This window comes from Bufo bufo, chromosome 2 (genome assembly GCF_905171765.1).
Source record: "Bufo bufo chromosome 2, aBufBuf1.1, whole genome shotgun sequence".
Lineage (NCBI taxonomy): Eukaryota > Metazoa > Chordata > Amphibia > Anura > Bufonidae > Bufo > Bufo bufo.
This window is the reverse complement of record NC_053390.1, coordinates 52,014,652-52,038,435: the sequence shown is the minus strand read 5'-3', so window position 1 is coordinate 52,038,435 and position 23,784 is coordinate 52,014,652. Positions and strand designations below refer to the sequence as shown.

The following is a 23,784-nucleotide window of genomic DNA, read 5'->3' as shown; positions in this document are numbered from 1 at the left end:
AACTAAAGTAAAAGAAAAAAGGCAGATCGGCAAACATCACAGATTTATGAGGTATTTCACTGTGTGAACATTCAACATGGACATCAGACGATGCATATCGGACGTTAAAGGGTGTGAATAATTTTGCAAACTTTTTTGCACCAATGCATCTACAATAAAATAAGGAAGTAACTAGTGTTGATTATAATCTACTGTTTATGCAGACCTGTGTGTCTCCATGGTTACAGACTACAAACAATCCTGGAGTCATACTTCTTTCTGACTGAAAGAGGCAGCATGGAAGAGACTATGACTGCAGGATCAGACTACACAGGGTATGTTTGTAGTCTGTTACCACGGAGACACCTAGGTTGCAGAATGGTAGAAGGTTTTCAATCAAGACAACTTGCAAAGTTTCTTTAGATGCATTGGAGAGACAAATGGTGGATGCAAAAGTGGACATACCCTTTAAGGACAGCTTTAGCTACAATTTCCCTTTTAAACAAGGCTGAGATACACTGGTCAGGACTGATCGATGGACTAAAATGGGATCAATATAAAAAATTAAAAGTATAAAAAAAAAAATCATTAAAAAATCCCATACAACCAATTCTTGGTTCTAATCGGCTTTGCGGCCACAAACTTGGTGGTCACCTGTTGGGATGATTATCATCCAGCTTTGCCAGAGTCCTGAACAGCTAGTTATGTAGTTCTAGGTGCCCGGCCCCTGACCTGGTCCATAAGTTGAAAATAAAATACTGCCATTCGGTAGTCTCTGAAATTTTGGGTGGCCACCAATAGGGCTATATAACATCTCCCACGCTTGATTTCAAAGATTGCTGTTCAGAACTGTGGGAAAGCTGGATCGTCACCGAGCTGTTGTAAGAAAAGATAAATTCCAATAAGAGTTTTAGTGACTTGACAGGATAAGGCGGCTCCTGGAGTTACATTTACTAGGGATTGATTTTTAGAAGGAAATTGGGTGGAAATGATAGAATACGCCATTCAGTATTACTGAAACCGCACTTCATGGAAAGGAGAGGGGCCTTTTAAAGCAAATACCACCCTCTCTGCCTGCCCCCCCCCAAAAGAAAAGGAAAATCATGCAGTTTCCAAAAGCAACCAATCAGATTACACGTCATAATAAGGTTAAACAAACAGCAGTGATCTGATTGGCTGCTGTGGGCAACTAATACAATTAAAGGGGCCGTCTCACGAAAAATATTCTACATTTTTTAAACTAGCACCTGGATCTGAATACTTTTATAATTGCAGGTAATTTAAAATGTATTATAGCCACTGCTCGTAGCACATGCTCAGTTCCATTCTTCAACTGTCACCAACTGCAGCATGAAGGACGTCCCCCCCCCCCCCTGAGGTCACATCAGCGTTCAGCCTTTCAGTTCACAGGAGCAGGAGAATGGAAAGGACTGATTCGGCACATAACTGAGCCGAACTGAGCCTACGGACCCCATAGACTATAATGGGGTCCGTTAGGTTTACGCTCAGAAGATGATTTTGGAGCGGAGACAAAAGTAGCGCATGCAGGACTTTTGTCTCTGCTCCAAAATCATCTTCTGAACGTAAAAGTCCTGCATGCACTACTTTTGTCTCCGCTCCAAAATGATCTTCTGAGCGCAAACCTAACGGACCCCATTATAGTCTAAGGGGTCTGTAGGCTCCATTCGGCTCAGTTATGTGCCGAATCCGTCCTTTCCGTTCTCCTGCTCCTATAACGGAGCAGGAGAACGGAAAGGCTGAACGCTGATTGATTTTGGAGCCGAGACAAAAGTAGTGCATGCAGGACTTTTGGTTGTCCGCCTTTATAAATAACAGAGAACCAATCCTTGGGGCGAGGAAAGATTTCTGCAACTACTGCCATATAATTTTTAGGGGTACCAACATTTTTGCATTTACTTTCATACATTTTATTGGGGGGGGCAGTACGTTGATATATTTTTTAGGGGACACCAAATGCGGTCATAAATTTTTGGGGAGGTGGGGTAGAAATACATTTTTTTTTTTTTTTTAAGACAGGTGCCAAGATTTTTGGAACTATATTCATACATTTCTTTGGGGGGTGGGGCAAGATTTTTTTGCAACTGCTTTCAGACATTTTTTGGAAAGTGCCAAGATATTTGCAGCTAAATTCAACAAAATATTGCTAACAGAACTCTACATCCAGAATGGTATTAAAATTTTAGAAATATGACCCCAAAGCACCAAAGAGCAGCACATTAACTGGATGAGATATTTATACTGGTTCAAAGCTGCACTGGAAAAGTGACAGCTCCGTCTGACTATGGTTACAGCCATGTCTTCCGTTGATGCGATTATCCATATACTTTCCCCTGTATCTCTAGTCCTGGTATATATCTATACGTCCGTTCTATATTCTTTCTGAAGCATTCAGAAATAGCCTCGGCAGCACATACCTGTACTACCGTTACACTGCCAATATTCATCTATCATGGAAAGCAGACTGGCAGGGGTTAAATATCCTTCTCGTCTAGGAGATATCACATATATAAAAAAAAAACAAAAAAAAAAAAACTCTACATCGATGCAGTCACAGAGTATCAAAAACTCTTAGATATTTACATCTGCTTTACAGGAATACTGCTTAGTCGCGGGGTGTGACGGTATAAAGGCCGGTAAGATACAACTAAATATTGCCACAAAATTTTTTTTTCCTGTCTTTCGGTCCTTTTTTTTTTTTTTCCCCAAAGGGACACCCTAAGAACTTGTAGCCTGGATCACCAAAAATTCCCCATGGTCAGCCTGGAGTGGTGATCCTGTCACTTCTCGGTAGAGGTCATCCTTTTAGACTTGATGAAAGCCATCCCGTGAGTCCTCATGTGGGTGTTTAATGCAGCTTCGGTTTCAAAGGTCTTAGAGCAGACTTTACACGTCTTGTCTGACGACACGTTATCTGCTGCCTCGTTCCCAATGCTTGGTTTGTTCTCCTGTTGACTGTCCTCTCCTGAACCATTCTGCTTGGAGGGTGCTTGAGGTTCCTTGAGCTTATGAACGATGAAGAGGTGTCTTGAAAGGGAGACGTGGGAGGTGTAGCACAGGCCGCATTCTTGGCACTGGTAAGAGGAGCCGTCAGACTTGTGTTGGGGGATGTGTTCATGGAACTGGAGGAGGTTTTCAGTGGTGAAGCCACAGACTGCACACTTGTGGACCTTGAAGACGTTGATCTTGAGTTTCTTCAGGGGTTGAGTAATAGTGCCTCTTGAGGATCGGAACTCCAAAACTGGTTCTTCCAACTTACGTTTTGGGGTAGGCTCCTAGTGAAAGGAACAACCAATATAAGCTTAAATGTTTCCCATTAAATATGGTGACAATATATTCTGCAGTGCTGTAGACCGATTATAATCACTCACATCAAACATGGAGGAAAAGAGCAAAAGGAGGTGAGGCAAGAAAGGAAAGGCAAGACAGGAAAAGAAAGTGAGGGATAGGAAAGCAAGAAGGGGGAGAAAGGAAGGAATGAAAAGAAGGAGTACAGGAAAAAAGGAAAGGAAGGGAGAAAAATGAAGAAAAGAGTGAAAGAAAAGGGAGTTTAAAAAAGTAGTGACGGAAAATGGAAGAAAGGAAAATAAAGGAGTGACTAAAAATATATCAAAGGACGAAAGGGAAAAGAATCAAAAAAAGATAATAAGAAAATATATGAAAGGAAGGGAAAAAAGGAACAACTGGACATATAGCAAAGGAAAGAAGGAAATGGAAGGAAAGAACAGAAAGGAGCAAAGGAACATAAGTGGAAGGAAGAAATGGAAAAATGGAAAGAAAAGAAAGGTGTGAAGGAAAATAAATGGAAAGAAGGGAAAAGGGAGAGAAAGAAATGGAAGGAAGTATGGGGGAGAAAGGAGGAAGAAAGGAATGGAAAAAAGTAGAAAGGGAATGAAATAAGAAAGGAAGGAAGGGCTGAAGGAAAAGGAAAAAAGTATGTAAAAGATAGGAGCGAGGTAAAATAAAAGGAAGGGAAAAAAGGGAAAGAAGAAGGAAGGTGCAAGTGTTACATATTGGATTTCGCATGTACCATGCATATATTAATAAGGTTATCTCCGGTTTTCTAGGTGTCTAAGGCTTTGTTCACATGTGAGTCACAGATTCTGTTAAAAATACCAGACTAAATAATACCACATGCTGCACTATTTTGTCCAGTAATATAATGGACACCATGTTGGAAACCTGATGGATCCCGTTATAGTCTATGAGATCCGCCAGGCTCGGTGGGTGTCCATTATGCCACAGACCCATCTTTGGCTTGCACCCTGTTTCTCCGTTTCTAACAGAAGAATGTAATGCTTTTGATGTAGCTGTGAACAGAAGACTTCTACAGTTGCTGCGTATCCCCTGCTGATCCAGCGTCTGTGCAGGTCATTGCTGTGCAATATCAAGTATGCTTTTGTAAATCCCACCTGTGGGTCTTCTTCGACTTCCGACATCTCCTCAGTCTTTATTTCTCTTCCAGCTTTCCCTTCAGGTTCTTGCATTACATGCATGAGCTGGATATGTTTTTCTAGCATTAGGCGTTTAGTGAAAACCCGCTTGGAATCTGGACAGTGCCTATGTGGAGAAACATGCACTTAGGTCACCCAACAATAAGACAGGTCCGTTTATACGTAGGACTGTGCTTTTTCATCATTTTAATGTTAATGATAGCTATTGACTCTAATTGGAGTTGTACAAGTCTGCAGTGAGCTCCCTCTAGTGGTGGCTGCAAGCAGCAAGAACCGTGAGTAGGAATATATCGAACTAACTAATCTGCGCTTATATAGAGAGGAGGCAACTAATACAACTAATATAGCTAACTCCAGCATAACTGTTAAGTTTGTTATTGATCACCAACATCTGAATGGACATGTTATGATAACCAACATGGGGCAACACATGGAAACGATCCCCAATGCATGTTAAGTGATCTTCATATTCCTAATGAACATTACGGTCATACGGCCAACATCTGACTAATAGAGGATATACTACAATCCATTTATCCTCAGTGCACAATTACTGGAGATTAAATAATATAATCTGAAAATAATAGGTAACATCAGCTGATATCATTGTGATAACATTCTAATGCGAGAGATACCACTCAGTGTTGCATAAAGAGACATTTTAAGACATATTATATACCCACTTGAATATGGATTTATGCTGCGCAGAATACACCTTGGATACTGTGTAAATTGGATGGACTTTCTGGAATCTATCGCATTATTGTCGTTTCTATTTATACTTGTAGACTTTTTATTGTTGTTCTCTATCGACTTTTATTGATTTTTAGCTTAAGTTTTTCCTTGGATTCTTTTATGTTATTTATATGAATTATGATGTACTCCGCTTAAATAACTTGATTCTCAGAGTGATTCTGAAATTGGAGTGCCGATCCTCCTTAATTTTATTTACAAGAATTGAATCATGTAGCTCTATGATCAGATGAGGGACAGCAGGAGATTTCTATCTATATATATATATATATATATATATATATATATATATGTGCAGGTGCATGGATATACATGAGAGTTTCTGTATTTATGCATTAAGCCACAGCTGATGGGAGTAGTGTTCCATACAAATTCTGTATGGGGCCCGATGATTACTTGTTATGCCCGTGTCACATGCAGTCAACCTATTATGGCAGATTTTCCATGTGGCTTAAATACTGTACAGAGAGATATCACATATACAAGTAATATCCTAAAAGGCTTATATCATCTCCATGTGGTCACCACAATAAGATGAGTCACTTGGAAGCCAGTGGCACGATACTCACGGGCAGGTGTAAACTTTGCGGATGCCCTTGTGTTTGATGCGGTTGTGTCGACACAGACTGTGAGATGAACTGAAGGACTTGTCACACTGCCGACACGGGTGTTTCTTCATGTGCTGTGCAAGAGAAAGACAGCAAAAGAGAGACTGGTCAGAACCGTAAAAGCAGAAGCCAAAAAGATGCCACAAGAGGGGGCCATCGGTGACCGTCACCCTATCGGAGCAGTGGTCAACTTTACCACTTTGCAAACCAAGCAAATGCTTGGGCCCCAGAGGTTCGTGCATACCATCTTTAAGTATGGTTCAGCTGTACAGGGGCCCGCGGGCGCTTCCTAGCTGTTAAGCAGTAGCAAAAGTGCCCAGACTAGTCCGAAAATTGAGCTTAGAGACATTGTGGAGCTTTAGTGGTGTTATAGGGACCCCCAGACAAAACTGTTCTTGGAGCCCCAGAAGTGCCAAATCTGCCCTTCTATGGAGTGCATTTGTGGCATACAGTGGCAGGAGCCATATGGGGGCATCTGTGGCAGACAATGTATGTGGACATTGGTGAGACACACTGGATCAGGGCATCTGTATGCAGGCATTTGTGGCAGGCACTAAATGAGGTCATCTGAGGCACGGTACCACTTTACATTGACTATTTTTGAATTTTGGAGGGTATCTATATGCTCTAGAGCAGGAAACAGCAACCTCCGGCACTCCAGCTGTTGTGAACCTACAACTCCCAGCATGCACACTTGCTTGGCTGTTCTTAGAACCCCTGCAAGTGTGAATAGAGCATGCTGGGAGTTATAGGTTCACAAGTGCTGAAGTGTTGGAGGTTGCTCACTCCTGTTCTGGTGTATAGTTTCCATACTCCGTGTCGATTAGACAAGTTCATGTGATGTAATTGGAAGACGCGGGGACAGTTTTTCCTTTGGGGCGCTGAAGCTTCCCTGAACCCGAATATATCGACATTGAATGAAGACACATATTAAAGCTGAGAGAAGAGAATGTGGAAATTTTACACACATGGTTCCACTTTTCTTCACTTAATGGCTTCTGTCCTCAGCTGAACTGTGATTTTTTTTCTACCTAGCCCCATCCATGTTTAAGCCCTGGTAGGGGGTTCTGCAATGGAGAATTGGCAACTTTAGATGATACTTGATGCATCTCATCAATTCCGTTCCTGTCTGGCCTGGTAAGATGTAGGTCAGACTCTACCGTCTTCCCGCAGGTTCCTTTATAGCCCATAAACCAGCCGCCCCCCTCTGAGTATCACGCTGCTTTCCTGTGTTCAGGACTAGAAACAGAATCATGGCTGTACTTTCCTTGCAAGCTGCGAGCCTCCGATTGAAGTTACCCTGTACAACCAGAGACTTAGAAGACGCAATCGGAGACTCTGCTTTGTAGCTCGACAACGGGCTCATCTCTCCCCTCTCTCTCTTACCCGCCGCCGGTTAGATCTACATTGACTTTCTCTCAGCTTTTAGAGAGGGAATAAAGTATTTCATAAAAGATTGAGAAGCACTTTAGCGCTGCAGCTGTTCAATCCCGCGTGAAGGCTCGAAACTCGCGGGGCAACATGTAAATCCTTTCTTTTTTTTTCAAGACAAATTTATTTCTGCTTGTTTGCTCATTAACACCACCAATTCCAAATCAAATGCAGCTAACCTTTCCGAAAAACGTAACATTTTAAAATGAAATTACCTTTAACTATAACATTTAATTTCATTAGTTTTAACTTTGACATTTACTTTTGGCAAATCTATTGGATTACATCAAGGACTTGCAACAAAAAAATAAATTGCAATTCCTTAAAGGGGTCATTGAGCTTTTTGGACTTTTTTTTTTTTTTTAACTGTCAACCCCAAAATCATAGTTACCTGCTCCATTCTGGCTCCTTGGCTCGCTTCACTGGTCTTCCAGTTCCCATCTTGTAAACTTCCTGCACGGATTGGGTCATGTGCACTGATGCAGCCAATAACTGGCCACAGTGTCCCCAAGCTGCACGTCAGCGCTAGGACACACGCTGTCTGGGGACACTTCACCAGTAAGCCCAGTCGTTGGCTGCAGCAGCACATGTGTCACTATCACAGAGTACTACAGGGTGGGCCATTTATATGGATACACCTTAATAAAATGGGAATGGTTGGTGATATTAACTTCCTGTTTGTGGCACATTAGTATATGTGAGGGGGAAACTTTTCAAGATGGGTGGTGACCATGGCGGCCATTTTGAAGTCGGCCATTTTGAATCCAACTTTTGTTTTTTCAATAGGAAGAGGGTCATGTGACACATCAAACTTATTGGGAATTTCACAAGAAAAAAAATGGTGTTCTTGGTTTTAACGTAACTTTATTCTTTCATGAGTTATTTACAAGTTTCTGACCACATATAAAATGTGTTCAATGTGCTGCCCATTGTGTTGGATTGTCAATGCAACCCTCTTCTCCCACTCTTCACACACTGATAGCAACACCGCAGGATAAATGCTAGCACAGGCTTCCAGTATCCGTAGTTTCAGGTGCTGCACATCTCGTATCATCTGAAGGCAATCGTCTATGCTGTGAAGATACGAGATGTGCAGCACCTGAAACTACGGATACTGGAAGCCTGTGCTATAATTTCTCCTGCGGTGTTGCTATCAGTATGTGAAGAGTGGGAGAAGAGGGTTGCATTGACAATCCAACACAATGGGCAGCACATTGAACACATTTTATAAGTGGTCAGAAACTTGTAAATAACTCATGAAAGAATAAAGTTACGTTAAAACCAAGCACACCATTGTTTTTCTTGTGAAATTCCCAATAAGTTTGATGTGTCACATGACCCTCTTCCTATTGAAAAAACAAAAGTTGGATTCAAAATGGCCGACTTCAAAATGGCCGCCATGGTCACCACCCATCTTGAAAAGTTTCTCCCCTCACATATACTAATGTGCCACAAACAGGAAGTTAATATCACCAACCATTCCCATTTTATTAAGGTGTATCCATATAAATGGCCCACCCTGTACTATAGTATAAAACTTAAACTTTATTATACTATTAAAATAACCCCACGTATAGCACGTATTAAACAAAAAAAAACAAATAATACATATAGTCGGGACTCAAGGTCATCAGTCTTCCATGATGGTAGGAAGGGGCAGTTTCATAGGCAGGGTAGTGGTCCTATCTTGGGGCTCTCTCCCTACTATTCACCCTAAATTTGGGTCCCTGCCTACAAAACGTATTCCCGTATTCAGGAACCTCCTATATACCCTAGGATGGCCCTGAAAGGTGATACAGGCCCACCCTAATGAGGTGGCCTATAATTAATAATGAGGCCTAATCTAGATACACAAAAAATTATAAATGCGGAATGTATCAAAGATATTTTTACTCAAATAGGATGATAGAGTTCATATACCCACAGTGAAGACTATTATGAACAAAACAACCGTCCAAACAGACGCCAAGTACACTTTCAACTCTATTGTATGTTATTAATATTCTTAAAGGGTACCTCGATAGTTGGAAAATACCAACATATATATTTAAGGTCCCTTAATCCCAACGCGTTTCGCCCGGTATGATAGATCAGGCTCATCAGAGGACACTCAACACGTGTCCCAATCGGCATCAGACAGGTATAAAATAGAGTAGTAAACGTTCAATGGTAACAATATACTGATAATTAATAACTTATTCAGCCGCAAAATAATGATCAAACTCAAAGTATAGACCAAAGGTTATGTTTGGCTCGCGGCCCCACAGCTCCCCTCAACGGCTTGTACCAACACTTAAGATACAGAAGTGTTACATCAATCTAGTGCATTCAGCGCATGGCATCAATTCAATTGCGTGTGTCAACATTTCAGATACAACGTGTTACATCAATATGTTGCATGCCGTGCCTTGCATTAATAATCGCATCAGTAATACTTGCCTGCCCGGAATTCTACCCAAAATGGTCACTTTGGATCACCAGTGAGTGAGGTTACTCCACTCTTAGTAGAGACGGGCCGCTGATCCAGTGATCTGTATCCAACCTCCCATCGATGTAGGTAGAGTGACATGTGACCCCTATCCGCGCAGGAAGTTTACAGAACAGGGACCAGAAGACGACTGAAGGGAACCAGGGAGCTAATGGAGCGGTAGGGAGCAGGTGAGTGTGCAATTTTTGCAAATTGATACTATAGACTGGGGTTTATAAAAAATTTAAAAAATTAAAAACGGCTGGACGACCTCTCTAAGGGGGTAATCCCATCTTAAAAAGTAATGCTAGATTGCCAGGATATGCGACTGACAGAGTGCTGTCGATGAAGAAAGAGGAGGAAGAGTGCTCCATAATGCAGGAGGTGCGGAGTTGGTGCAGAGCGGCTTACGGTACATCAACAGGTTGTGCAGAAGGCGCACCACTTTGAAGAGTAGAAGGAAGATGATAATCCCATGGGCTTGCTGCGCGTCCAGTCACAAGTGCGGGCCGACTTGAAACTTGAGTAACGGAGAAGAACAAAAAGAGAGAAAAAGTTCAGTGTGCTTCTCGTGGTAGGAAGGTCAGTGGGACAAGATAGAGTGTATATAAGTTCTTTTATTAGGACGTCAGATAACGCATTTCGGAGCCGAACAGACTCTTTCAGATCACATCCAAAATCCTAAATTTTGGATGTGATCTGAAGGAGGAGCATGTTCGGCTCCAAAACGCGTTATCTGACATCCTAATAAAAGAACTTCTATACACTATCTTGTCCCACGTACCTTCCTACCACGAGAAGCACGCAGACGTTTTTCTCTCTTTTTTTCTTCTCTGTTATTTAAGAGTGCTGTCGATATGTCAGTCCCATATAAGTGAATGGATCGGTGGCCTGACATGCCCACTACCGCTCTATTCAGAAAGGGGACTCGGGGACCGTTCAATTCTTAAGAATGATCTAACAGTTATCACCCATCCGGTGGAGCAGCACAGTGATAGCAATGCATAGCCCCAGCGTTCTCCTCTCTGTCACTTTTGCAGCAGCACTGCTTTCTGTCTAACAGAAGGGTCCCTTGTATTTTACTTCATGTGTCCTAATAGGGAAAACATAGAAAGGTTTGTTCTACAAGGAGACGATTTTGGTGATGGGGACCCAGTTATCACATATTCTTACACAAAGCAGAATACTATGCACCGTGACATCTGAGGACATTACATAAGTTAAGGAGAGTCTTTTATTCTCCTTAAAAGATTAAAAGATTAAGGAGTCGGGAATGCACAGAAAGAACACTATAGGGGGGGGGGGGTGTCGTCTGTCATATTCAGGAATACGGCTTTGCCAGGTTGCTCTGTATTCTTCTCCATCTAGGGCACAGACTGGTGAGGGGGGCACAGATCAAAGCCATACAATACAACTAATTATTATAATCTACTAAAGAGAAGGATTAAAGGGGAACTCTTCCCTCCCATATGTCATGACAGGTTAGGAAATGATTGAGGGCCAGAAGCAGGGACAATCCATACTGTCCACTGTGTTCTGTTCTGCATCTCCAGTCCACTGGTACTGTCCGGAGATTTCCTTCACGCCATCCCTTGCTCTCCTTGTCACTCCTGAAATGACGTCAAGTCACAGGGCGCGATGACATTAGACCAGACCCACTGCTAACAGGATCCCCAAATACATACCCCAGACACCACTGGTAATAGACCTCCTGTATGCAGACCCCAGACCAGAACCAACTTTTCACAGACACCCTGTATAAAGATCCCAGTCCAGACCCCTATATATAGACCCCTGACCAGTTATTTCTACAGACATTCGACCAGATGCCACTGGTAATAGATCCCCTGTATACATACCCCAGACCAGACCCCCTGTAAACAGACCTCAAACCAGAACCCCTCATTATATTACCCAGGCCAGATTACACAGTTAACAGACCCCTGTATACAGACCCCAGATCAGAACCAACTGTTACATTACCCAGGCAAGACGGCACTGTTAACAGACCCCTGTATACATTGTGTTAGGACCGATAATACGTCCAACACACATACCTATAATCACCAAGTCCTAAATAAGGACACATATAAGCTGCCAAATAGGGAGACACATAAGCTTTCCCAGAGACCCCTGAGGAAGCTGTTGATCTGGCGATACGCGTGGGGCGTTATACCTTTACACCATGCCTGCCTATTTCTACATTTGATGAGTATTTACACTATTTTGATGTCATATTTATTGCATATCATGATTTTGTACTCTTTTGGCGGCTTATATGTGTCCCTATTTAGGGTATGTGTGTTGGACATATTGTCAGTCCTAACACAATGTTGTAATTGTATACAATGTTTTTAATTTTTGCTTTGTGTTTCTAAATGAATTATAGATTTTAATATTAAGATGTGCAGCCTTTGTATGCGGTTTTGCTTTTTCTCATTTTATATGGTTCTATATTAATACCGCGGCTTGCACTCTGAGGCTTCTATTTGGTGTGCCCCCTGACAATATCTTTTGCCTTATAGACTCCTGTATACAGACCCCAGACCAGCCATTTATGCAGACTTTAGACCACACCCATAGCCAAACCACACTATCAACAGACCCCCTGTTTACTGACCTCAGACGAGAACCAACTATTAACAGACTCCCTGTATATGGACCCTAGGCCAGCAATTTATACAGAGTTTAAACCAGACCCCACTGTTAACAGACCTAAGACCAGACCCTCTCCCATTTACAGTACCAAACCAGACTCCAAAATTTCGCCTTTGCAAAGTTCAGACTAGATGTTCAGCTTCTCAGCTCTGCCCGTTTCTGTACTTCACTCAAGTGAGGCGAGACAATGGCAAGTAATTATACACCAATATATGACTCACAAAAGTGAGTACTCGTGCCAAGCCTGCACGTAAGATGAAACACCAAAGAAAAAAGGCCAGCACAAAAATGAATATACAATATATCTTTATTATGGTCTCAAACCAGGACCAGAGGTAAAAATTCAGATAAAATATAACACTGTGATGAATGAGAGACACACAGGAAGAAAAAACCAACACCACTGGTAATAAACATATAAATGAAGGATATGTATAAATGTCAATAGATATCAAGACTGATGAAATCGTATAGATACAAAATGGTATATGAATGTCTATAATGCAGGCAAAGTCATGGATAGTATATCCGGATGCAAAATCCAAAAAACAGTACAGGAGTAGATAAAGTGCAAAGTGCCAAAGTGCAAGTACATGAATCAGATTAATAAAACATCCGTATAAAAACTAATGACATAAAATACCTGAGTGGTGAACTGGATAACCCCAACGCACGTTTCGCGTTAGCTTCTTCAGGGGACAAGGTGTGTGTGAACACCTTGTCCCCTGAAGAAGCTAACGCGAAACGTGCGTTGGGGTTATCCAGTTCACCACTCAGGTATTTTATGTCATTAGTTTTTATACGGATGTTTTATTAATCTGATTCATGTACTTGCACTTTGGCACTTTGCACTTTATCTACTCCTGTACTGTTTTTTGGATTTTGCATCCGGATATACTATCCATGACTTTGCCTGCATTATAGACATTCATATACCATTTTGTATCTATACGATTTCATCAGTCTTGATATCTATTGACATTTATACATATCCTTCATTTATATGTTTATTACCAGTGGTGTTGGTTTTTTCTTCCTGTGTGTCTCTCATTCATCACAGTGTTATATTTTATCTGAATTTTTACCTCTGGTCCTGGTTTGAGACCATAATAAAGATATATTGTATATTCATTTTTGTGCTGGCCTTTTTTCTTTGGTGTTTCATCTTAATGGCAAGTAATTGTGCACCCAGGAGTGGAGGGAAGCGCAAGAAAAGGAAGAGGTGAGTATGTGGGGCACCTTGGAAATTTGTTGGCTCTTCCTGAGAGTGCAGGATATATCCTTTTATCCTGAGGAGATTTGTACAGCAATGAGGAGAGCCTGGAGAGTGGCCGGGATATCCCTGGAGGGATCAGGGGTCATCAACTTCCAGTTGTGTAACTACAACTCCCATAGACATGTCTATAAGCACTACTATATCACATACATCTCCAGTGCTCAGGATATGTGGGCATTACATCAGCAGCTCATGCTGTTAACCGGCAAGGACCATCTTACCTTCCCATGCTCCTTCCTCATGTGTAATATATAGACGTCTCTCTGGTTGAATAGCTGCTCACACTCCCAGCAGGTCCAGCCTGTGTTTCCACTCTTCTTGACCAACTGGTTTGTCTTCTTCTCTGGGATGACGGCTTTTTTTTCGGGTTTCTCGGTTCCATTGACAGGCTTGGTTTCTTCCTTGCTGGCGCTTTTGGAGTTCTGGGTGGTAGGCTTGGTGCTCAGAGGTAAATTGGAAACGAGTTTTGGGGGACCCTCTACGCTCTTCAATGTCCCATGCATGGACTACAAGGAGAATGAAACCAGGTTTAGAAGTTCAGGAGTGAAGCAAACAAGCTATTGATTCATATAACAGTGGGAATCCTCCACCTATGGGCAGGCTGGTTGCTAGAAATGCACTGGTGACATCCCCGTCGAAAAAACCTGGTAGGGAGTGTATCCTCAACAACCAGACTGTCAGACAAACCTGGACTTGAACTGTTGTGCCGACAGCAAAGGAAAGGGACAAAACTTTGGAAGTAGTCAAGTCATGCCCTTTTCCATTTCAGGCTGCTTTATTAATTAGATTTTTCTAAATTTGGATGTAGCGTAAAAGAGTTTTTCCACCATAGACATTTATGGCATACCTACATGTGTCTGAACAGTTTTAATTGTAATCATTTTAATTCAGGTTTTCATCAGACTTCCTAATTAATCATTATTTCACCCCAACATTTGCTAAGCAGCCGATGTGTTTGGACCAGACCACAGTAATGTCAACCGTGGGCAGCAGGTGACAGACCTTGTCAAAAGCACAGAGATCTGTCAATGTAATCCATAGTCACTGCACGTGGTGGTATTGATCCATATATATCAGAACTTTCTTATCATAAAGAGAATGCCAGAAGTGCAGAAAGAACTGACACAGGCCAAGCAGTAAAAGATCCTAGGAAAGCAAATCTTATTATGCCATTTGGGATTAGTGGAAAGTTGAGAGACCGTGTTCTGTATGGGCAGCTTAATGGCTGACATCTTTGCGTCAGCATCTGAAATGAATATGTAGTTCTTTGGCTTTTTTCATACCTTGATGTGATCCATCATAAGCTGCTTCTGTGCATACAGGAGGGAGCAGTCCGGACACTTAAATACGGACACTTTCTGGTGCTCGAGATGCTGGTCAAAGTGACGATAGAGCAGCGGCTGCATCGTGAATACGGTGTCACACATGGAACATTTGTAAATAATTCTGGAAAAAAAAACAGAAAGAACTTTCTAAAATCAGTACAGACATCCTCTACAGCTAGCAATTCTCAAGCCAGGTCTTTCTCTATCCTTCACGGCCCTATTAAATCAGATGTTTGCCATATTGGGAATATATGGGTCGGTAAAAGGTCGGAGGAATGGAGGCTGGATGTCATGCAGCTGTTATGGGGCCTAATTAAGATTGCAGAGAAATTAAGGTTTGAGAAAAAAGTCAAAGCTTATTAGCAATACTCAAGCAAAACTCATTGTTTTGTTAATCAGATTTTTGCCATACTGGGAATACATGGGTCAGTAAAAGGTCTGAGGAATGGAGGCTGGATGTCATGCAGCTGTTATGGGGACCAGTATAGATTGCAGAAAAATGAAGGTTTGAGAAAAAGCCTATTAGCAATACTCAAGCCAGGTCTTTCTCTATCCTTCATTGTTTTATTAATCAGACTTTTGCCATACTGGGAATACATGGGTCAGTAAAAGGTATGAGTAATGGAGGCTGGATGTCGTGCAGCTGTTATGAGGCCTAGTATAGAGTGCAGAAAAATCATGGTTTGAGAAAAAGCCAAAGCCTATTAGCAATACTTAAGCCAGTTCTTTCTCTATCCCTGACTGCCTTATTAATCAGATTTTTGCAAATTGTTAAAATAAGCCATCGATATTTAATCTGTGGGCATCTGAGGTCTGGTTACTCCACACCCATTCCTCCAATCAGATAAACGAAGTAGCTTTGTTGCTCCAGCTCAATTCAACTGATCAACAGAGGTGCTGGAGTTTGGACCCCCCCAATTAAATATTAAAAGTCCCTAGTGACAAGTTATGTCCTATCCGCAAGACAGGGCATAACTATTAGATCGGTGCAGGTTCAGCCTCTGGAACCCTCACTGATCATGAGAATGGAGACCCCCTCGGGGCCCCCTGAAATGAATGGAGGTTGAGCATCCATACTGCTGCTCCATTCATTTCTACTGGATTTTCAGAGACAGTCAGCTATTTCCAGAACTCCTATAGAGATGAATGGAGCAGCAATGCGCATCCCCGACCTGCTGCTCCATTCTTTCAGGGGTCCCCAATGGGTACAGGCAGGGGCGTAGCTATAGGGGGTGCAGAGGTTTGCAGTCGCTACCGGGCCCAGGAGCCTGAGGGGGGCCAAAGACCCTTGTGCTACATAAGAAGACACCAGCATTATAGAAAGTGCATGCTGGTCAAGTTACACCTCTGGCTAGAAGGAAGGGGTTAGGTCAAGAATTTCAATTTTGTGCTGCCCAAGGCGTTTCAATTTTTTGCCTTGGGCAGCACAAAGGTTTGTGCTTCCCTGCCCCTGGCCACAAAACACTGTGGGAAGGGGGGGCCCAAGCTGAACTCTTGCACCAGGGCCCATGAGCCTTTAGCTACGCCACTGGGTACAGGGTCTCCATTCTTGTAACCAGTGGGGGTCCCAGTGGTAGGACCCCTGCCGATCTAATAGTTATCCCTTATCCTGTGAATAAGGGATAACTTGTCACGACTGTAATATGTATCTCTTTACAACCTCTTTAAACTAAAAGACCCCTTTAAAAATAGTTTGCCTAGTTAAGCTGTAAAGTTCCTCCATTCCTCGGTGAACTCAAGAGGTTGTAGAAATGTTGTAATTACAGCGAAACGCCGAATCGATACCTATTTTACATGCCTGTTAAAAGCAGAACAGTGTTTTCACCTCCTACGGTAAGCAATATGCTTTTTCTTATTAAATTGACTTGTGTTCCTTCCCATTTTCTTAAGAGTTTTGCATTTTTCATAAAGAAGAGAGAAATAATTAATGACAAGTGAGGCCTCCCCCCCCCCCCCCTCTCTCCCGCAGCCCCCTCATATAACCTGGCTTTAGGAACACAATGATCAAGCGGCGGGAAAGTCTACAAAGTCCTCCCGACCCTGATGTCTGCAGCCTGGGTAAATGCCACGGGGTATTCTAATTAGGCGGGGTCTCACTAAATTTCACCTTGAGAATACCCAAAAACTCACTGTCGCTCTGCGGTCGGGGCGGACAAATAATGAAACTTACAAGAAAACTTTTCCTATGATTTTAGCTGCTTGATATTTTCTGTGATCTGAATATCAAACTAAATGTCATGTTTTCACTAAATGAGCCCCCCTAAGTTCTCCGTTAAGCTGGCTATACTCACGAGATACCAGACTATCTCCCCCGACACCCCCCATACACATGCACGCTTAGCTTGTCTGAGCATGCATGTGTTTTCCGATCGGCGAGAGTGATGTAAGCTGTTGCACTGGAGGATAAGTGGATCGGTTTGGCCAATAGACATCTGATGCCTGATCCTTTTGTGCTCAGCGATATAAACCGCCATCAATAGGGTTGGCAGCAGCTTTTGTCCCTCAATCTGTTCAGGACATGTGCATGCTCAGCCGAACTGAGCATGCATGTTTATGGGGGGAAATAGCGGTTGACTGGATGAGCATTAAGCCGATAACTATCTAGAACCTTAGAACTGGGATCTGTAGATGCTACAGTATAAAAAGAGCCGGGGACAGTAGGGAAAACTGGGGGTACCGCACCTGTTTCCCATCATATAACCGTTCACTGGTTGACTCGACTTGTCAACGGAAATCAGCCCAGGGGTCACTGATCAATTTGGCTCATCTTCAGAAGCATGCTGTAGGCCACACACCTGCCATATTACCACAAAAGCCCCCTTCGTCGGCGACCCTCCAATTTGGCTCATACTGTACATGGGGGGTCCCGACTCATGGGCGTATAAAAATGTACCTGTGCAGGTGAACCCAAGTAACCAAAAGAATAAGTTGCACGCCAAGTTCAGCTCTGCTACATCAATACCCATGAATACGTGAGAGAAAAAAAAAAAAAAAAAAAGAGAAAAGATGCACAATACATACTTGGGTTCTCCAATCTTCACCCCTGGGTGCTGGGTGTACGCGTGAGTGTGGGTGCTGGGGGCAGATTTAAATGCCATCGGACAGATAGGACATTTGTAGAACACTTCACAATGGGAGCCTTGAATGTGACACTTCAGAGCAGCGATTTCTGAATACACCACATTGCAATGAATGCACCTGAAAAGTAAAAAAAAAAAAATTAAATTTTTTTTATAAAATCTCTATGGATGTTTTTATTTTTTACTAAAAGCATTTTCTAAGACATTTCTACTGATGACCCTTCCACTGGATAGGTCATGTGATTGGTAGGGGTCCTTGGTATCGGACCCCCACCGATCAGATACTGGTGATCTATCCAGAGGACAGGCAATCTAAAAAAAAAATAAGGACATCACGGAAGCACCCCAACCCCCATTATCTACAATGGAAAGATGTTCTCCTTCTACATTATCTAGAAACAACGGTAGACTTACCGGAAGCCGATCCTGCGGGTGTAGTGCAGGCAGTTCTTGGTGATGTGACTCTGGAAATGTGCCGACCTACAGATGGCGCCACACTCGGGGCAGGTGAAGGGGGACTTGTGTTGATGGACGCGCTGATGACATGCAAAGCTGCACTGGTTCGGTAGCAGCATCATACAGACGCTACACGTCTTCTGCAAGACAAAACCCCAAGGGATCGCCATTATGGGGAATCTACCACCAGAAACCGACCTGTTACTCAGATTTTATGTCACATTTATTTTAGTGTTTTTATTAAGGGGGTCATCACATGCTTCTATTCAGGACCGGTCAGTTCTCCGTCCTGACGTGTCTGTTTTAGAAAACACTTGAAATCTTCATGAAAGAACAATCCTGGAGCATCTTTTTCTTACACCTCGAAGCTGTGCCGTTCCTCCGTTTTTTCTTCCTGAAAATTTATGAATAAACTGCAATGGGTGTTACCACTAGAGGGTGTGTCCTTGCATACTCAAACTGTCTAATCAGAGATGACAGTGTCAGGCCGCGTAGGGAAACACCCCCTTGACAGGAGGCATCTAAAAACCCAGTTGGGTTGATTCAGAAGTTTGGGCATGCACCAGGGACAGGTGTAGTTCTGACCCCGTTAACAGTGGAACTTCAAGTGACGTCTCGTCAATAGCCCGGGCTGGAAACCTGGTAAAGGACGTGTCGTCTGTGGAAGCTGGATCTTCAGAAGAAAAGTCTAACATGATTTGGAGTCCTGGACAGGGGTGCACCTACCCATTCTGCTGCCTGAGACGAAAAACTGAAACGCCCCCCCCCCCCCCCCATGCCAATTTCTTAACCTAACCCCTTTGTCACAATGAAAGCGCTCAATGCCCATGGCCCTTCTGTTGCCCCCCTCTTCCCCCTTCCTGGTGCTGCCTGAGGCGTTCGGATCGCCTCACCTGGCCTTATTGGTGGTGCACCCCTGGTCCTGGGGAGGTCAACCCACTCAAGTTCGGAGAGGTAGGTGTAAACCTTTTCCTACAGGTTGGTCCTGGATAACCCCTTTAATATTGTGGTTACAAGGGAAGAATTTACGCTACACCCTTATTACTTCCCTAGTTCTTGTCATCCGGCGTAAAATTGTTAAAATCATTGTAACGTGAAAAGTTCGGCATTTTTTAAAGATTGTTTACATGTCAATTCACTGCCATTTTTTAGATCTTTTTCGCTGTCATTGAATAGAAGCATTCTCATTTGCATCTTTCTAGAGGCCAAATGCTGTCCTGATAATGTCTGATACAGGTGCACTGCCCATTACCAGTTGCAATTCAAATGAATGTAACTGTACTATCGCTTGTGGCCAGCAGGTGGTGCAATTCCCATTCTTATCTATTTTAATATTGTAGGGCTGTAGCTTCCTCATAGCTATTGAATGTGTGTTACTGAATGATTTATTACTTTCTAGGATTATATAAACCCAGGGTCGGTTCTCTGATACTCTATATATTTGTTTGTGGAGATGCATTAATAATTTTATTACATGCTGCACCCACAAGGAAACAGGCTATAGATTTAAATGGGATGTCTCATCACAGACGATGGGGACATATCGCTAGGATATGCCCCCATTGTCTTATAGGTGTGGGTCCGCACCTATATTGCGAACGGAGCCCCGAAAGTGGTGGAGAGCGTACTGCGCATGCGCAGCCGCCCCCCATTCATTTTCTATGGGGCTGCTGAAAATAGCCGAGCACTGGCTCAGCTATTTCCGTCGGGCCCATAGAAGTGAATGGGAGCAGTGGCCGGTCGTGCGCTTCCATTCAGTACTATGGGGAGAGTGCTTGGTGGTGGCCAGACCAGAGTCCTCCAGCCACCACCTTGCGGGTTCCGTTCCCGATATAGGTGCGGGTCCCAGCCCTGCACCTATCAGACAATGGGGGCATATCCTAGCAATATGCCCCCGTTCTCTGAGATGAGACAACCCCTTTAAGTCGTTATCAGAGGGCAGGCATGCAGTTCTGTTCATTTAAAAAGTCCTCAGTATATCCTTCTGGGAAATACTTCTGGACAAAACTATGTCAGCCATGCTGACCTCAGACACAGAGGTCATGTGTCTAATAATAATAATAATAATAATAATAATAATCTTCCTGATTAATAATCCAGTTGTTTTTTTCTGGAGCATAAAATACTTAAAGGGTTTGGCTACTTTCTAGTTACTGTTGACCAATGTGTATATAAGAGGATTATATGACACTAATATAGCCTGCCTCACATGATGCCCTCCCAAGTGCCTGCTTCAGATGATGCCCTCCTAAACGCCTACCTCACATAACGCCCTCCTAAGCGTCTACTTCACATGATGCCCTCCCAAGCGCCTGCCCCAGATGTTGCCCTCCTAAGCGTCTACTTCACATGACGCCCTCCCAAGCGCCTGCCCCAGATGTTGCCCTCCTAAGCGTCTACTTCACATGACGCCCTCCCAAGCGCCTGCCTCAGATGTTGCCCTCCTAAGCATCTTCCTAAAATGATGTCCTCCTAAGCATCTGCCTTAGATGTTGCTCTCCTACATGTCAACCTCAGATGATGCCTTCCCTGTCAAAGTGACAACTAAGCTCCTCCCCATAAAAAATGGCAGCTGAAAATTAAGCATCATCTGACGCTCAAATACATTTCCTTTCTACAATGGTCAAACCGCCTCATCACTGGTGTCCTATGGGAAGCAATGTAAAATTAAATATCGACAGGAGTATACATTAGTATACATGGTACGTACTTGCCCACTTGAGTCCACCATTTGCTGAAAGTGCGTTGCTAGGGAAGTTTCATCTGGAAAAGCTTCATTGCATTCCAAACACTTCAGACTATGCCGGCCCAACTTGGATGAATCTTCATCTAAAGGCATAGCGGGCCTGACCTGGGCACTGATGGGAGCTGATATCACTGGGCTGGAAGCTCCAGCCGCCACCTTTGCTACTGTATGTGCCACCACTGCAGCGGGGCTTTGTCGAGGAGCTGGCGTCATTGAAGTGGAAACACTATTCTGGGGTGAGGAGATCATCTGATCGACTGGGACTGGCTTTAGGATAAGGTGTGAACACTGCATGACCACTCCTTTTTCTTTATGTCCACGTGCATGTGAGAGAAGACTGCATTTATTATAAAAAACTAAAGTTTTTGTGCAATGGTTGCAGGTGACTTCGATGCGTACACTCCGACGATCATAATGTAGTAGAAGGCTCTTTTCCAAGGCAAAAGCATCTCCACATTCTAAACACTTATATCCACGTGCCGGCAGGCTAATTCCCGCATTGGTTGGTGGACTGAGATTGGGAACATATACAGGAATCGGGTTAATACTGCTCAATACTTTATTAAAGGCTTCCACCACAGAACTTTGCGAGGAAGCCACCACTTGGACTCTAGAAACCTTTCTGGTTGGTGTCATCACTGTGGTGGGCACAAGTGTTTGCTTGATTTGCTGCTGAGGCTTAGTCAACACTTGGCGAAGTTCTGTAGTAGATTGGGAACCTTGAGGCAAAAGGTTGAGGTTGGCAAAATGTACCGTCTTTGGCACAAATTTGGCATTGGCAAGACTCGAAGCTGGAACCACCACCGTCTGCTGTTGAATGGCATTGGCGGCCTTAATTATAGCATTGCTTGCACTTTGGACCGATGCAGCGGAGATGACTGTTGCTTTCACTGTAGTATTGTTACCAAATTTCAAGTTTATTACTTGAGAGCCTGACGTTTTTACCGCAGATACCGGCAGAAAGGCTGTGGCCACGGGTTTAATTGTGACCTGTTTTGAAGGAGCATCCATAGAAGAAGCAGGGTTGGTGGCAGGACTTGTTTGCACGGACGCTCTTGATGGAGAAGAAAGCACAGCGGCGGCAGATGTAGGGGATGACAAAACTGGTGAAGCTACCATTGAAGGTGACCGATCAGAAGGCTGTTTGGTCCCTTCTGGTTCAAAGTCTGGCAACACCCTAGTAACAGTCCTCTTGATTTCACCAGATGATGTCTTAATGGTCTTTATTCTTACTTTAGGGATAGCTGGAGTTGACCCACCAGAGGATGGTGAATCTTTGCTACTGTTCTCACTGGAGACACTCCTCGGGCTATCGTCTGGTTTCACAGGGGTCTTCTTTGCACCATCAATGAGGCTTTGGACAGTCAACTGAGCATCAGGACACTTGACATTTGACGATGGACTATCGCTCATTTCTTTTGGCACCTGAGACGATTCTTCAGCATTAAACTGCATATCCTTTGGATCATAGGTTGTCTTCTTAGCGCTGAGGGCAGCAATCGCAGCAATGCATGAAGAAAGTTTTGCAGAAGACTTTAACTTCAACTGTGATAGGCTTTCCCCATTGATTTCCCCTTTCTCAGATTGCACTTTTCCATCCAGAACCCTCTGGACACAGTCTTTCAGTTTTTCATCCTTTTTTACTTTCAGGTCATAGGCATTTAGAGCCACCGTCTCAAAGTCTTTTGGGCATTCTTTGCTTTTGCTACCGTTGCTGGGAACGGCATTTACAGATTTCATCAAGTGTTCCACCGTCTTATCTCGCTCATAAGGGTGATGAGAAACAGACGCGCTTAAAATGTTAGAGCCAAAATCCGTGGTTAGGTCAATACGATCGGGGGGGTCGTCGACTTCAATTTTTTCATCGTCATCAAATTCTTCAGCGCTGGAAATAGGACTAAACTGGTTGAAAACTGAGTCTTTTTGAACATGTCCAGACACCATTGCTTTTTCTTTGAGGGATTTTAGGCCTTCCTTGTTGAAACGTTCAAGATTTGAGATAGTAAGAAAGCCATTGTGCAGGCCATTACCTGTGGAGTGATGAGAGTCCTTCTCGGAAGCTTCTGAAGATTCAATGGTCCTTACGTTCTTAACTATAACACTTACGCCAACGTCAGAAGAAGATGGGACGTGAGCTTCGTCATCTCCTTGGGCGGTTTGCTTAATATGATTATCGTGCTCGTCATGTCCAGACTCAATAGCTGCTTTCGGATCTACCATGTCAGGAATGTCAAAGGCTGCAAGAAGGTCATCAAAGTCCGGGGTCTTCATATCTCCCATGATCACACGTTTGTGTTCATTCAATCCTGTCATACAAAATGAAGAGGAAGTCAATGAAAACAATTAACTGGGCAGGGTCCCAGCCTCTGGTTGTAATAAAATTACCATTTATATTTGCTGAAAGCAAGAGGAATACTGGAAAGGTCCTTTTACACGTAATCAAAACCATCATTGATCTTAAAGAGGTATTCCTATCTGGTTCTTATCTCTTATAGTGATGGACTATAACTGGGATACAACATCTCTTCATGAC

At 43.2% G+C, this 23,784-nt stretch overlaps 1 protein-coding gene across 1 annotated transcript; it reads right to left on the bottom strand.

The window, feature by feature from the left end:
* Window positions 1–1,952: 1,952 nt before the first annotated feature.
* Window positions 1,953–23,549, bottom strand: ZNF532 (zinc finger protein 532). Its single transcript, XM_040421077.1, has 8 exons — window positions 21,216–23,549; window positions 18,464–18,645; window positions 17,991–18,167; window positions 14,928–15,090; window positions 13,866–14,150; window positions 5,774–5,886; window positions 4,410–4,557; window positions 1,953–3,272 (listed from the first exon to the last, which is right to left on the bottom strand). The coding sequence occupies exons 1-8, from the start codon at window positions 23,529–23,531 to the stop codon at window positions 2,778–2,780; spliced, it is 3,879 nt and encodes a 1,292-aa protein (XP_040277011.1). The 5' UTR covers window positions 23,532–23,549; the 3' UTR covers window positions 1,953–2,777.
* Window positions 23,550–23,784: the final 235 nt, after the last annotated feature.

Bases quoted from the DNA above. Each gene is read 5' to 3' on its own strand.
- ZNF532 (XM_040421077.1), bottom strand. From the start codon at position 23,531: ATGGGAGATATGAAGACCCCGGACTTTGATGACCTTCTTGCAGCCTTT. The intron at 14,151-14,927 runs GTATGAAAAAAG...TTCTCCTTGTAG, and splicing joins TTATGATGGATCACATCAAG to TCCATGCATGGGACATTGAA. The intron at 4,558-5,773 runs GTGAGTATCGTG...TTCTCCACATAG, and splicing joins CGCAAAGTTTACACCTGCCC to GCACTGTCCAGATTCCAAGC.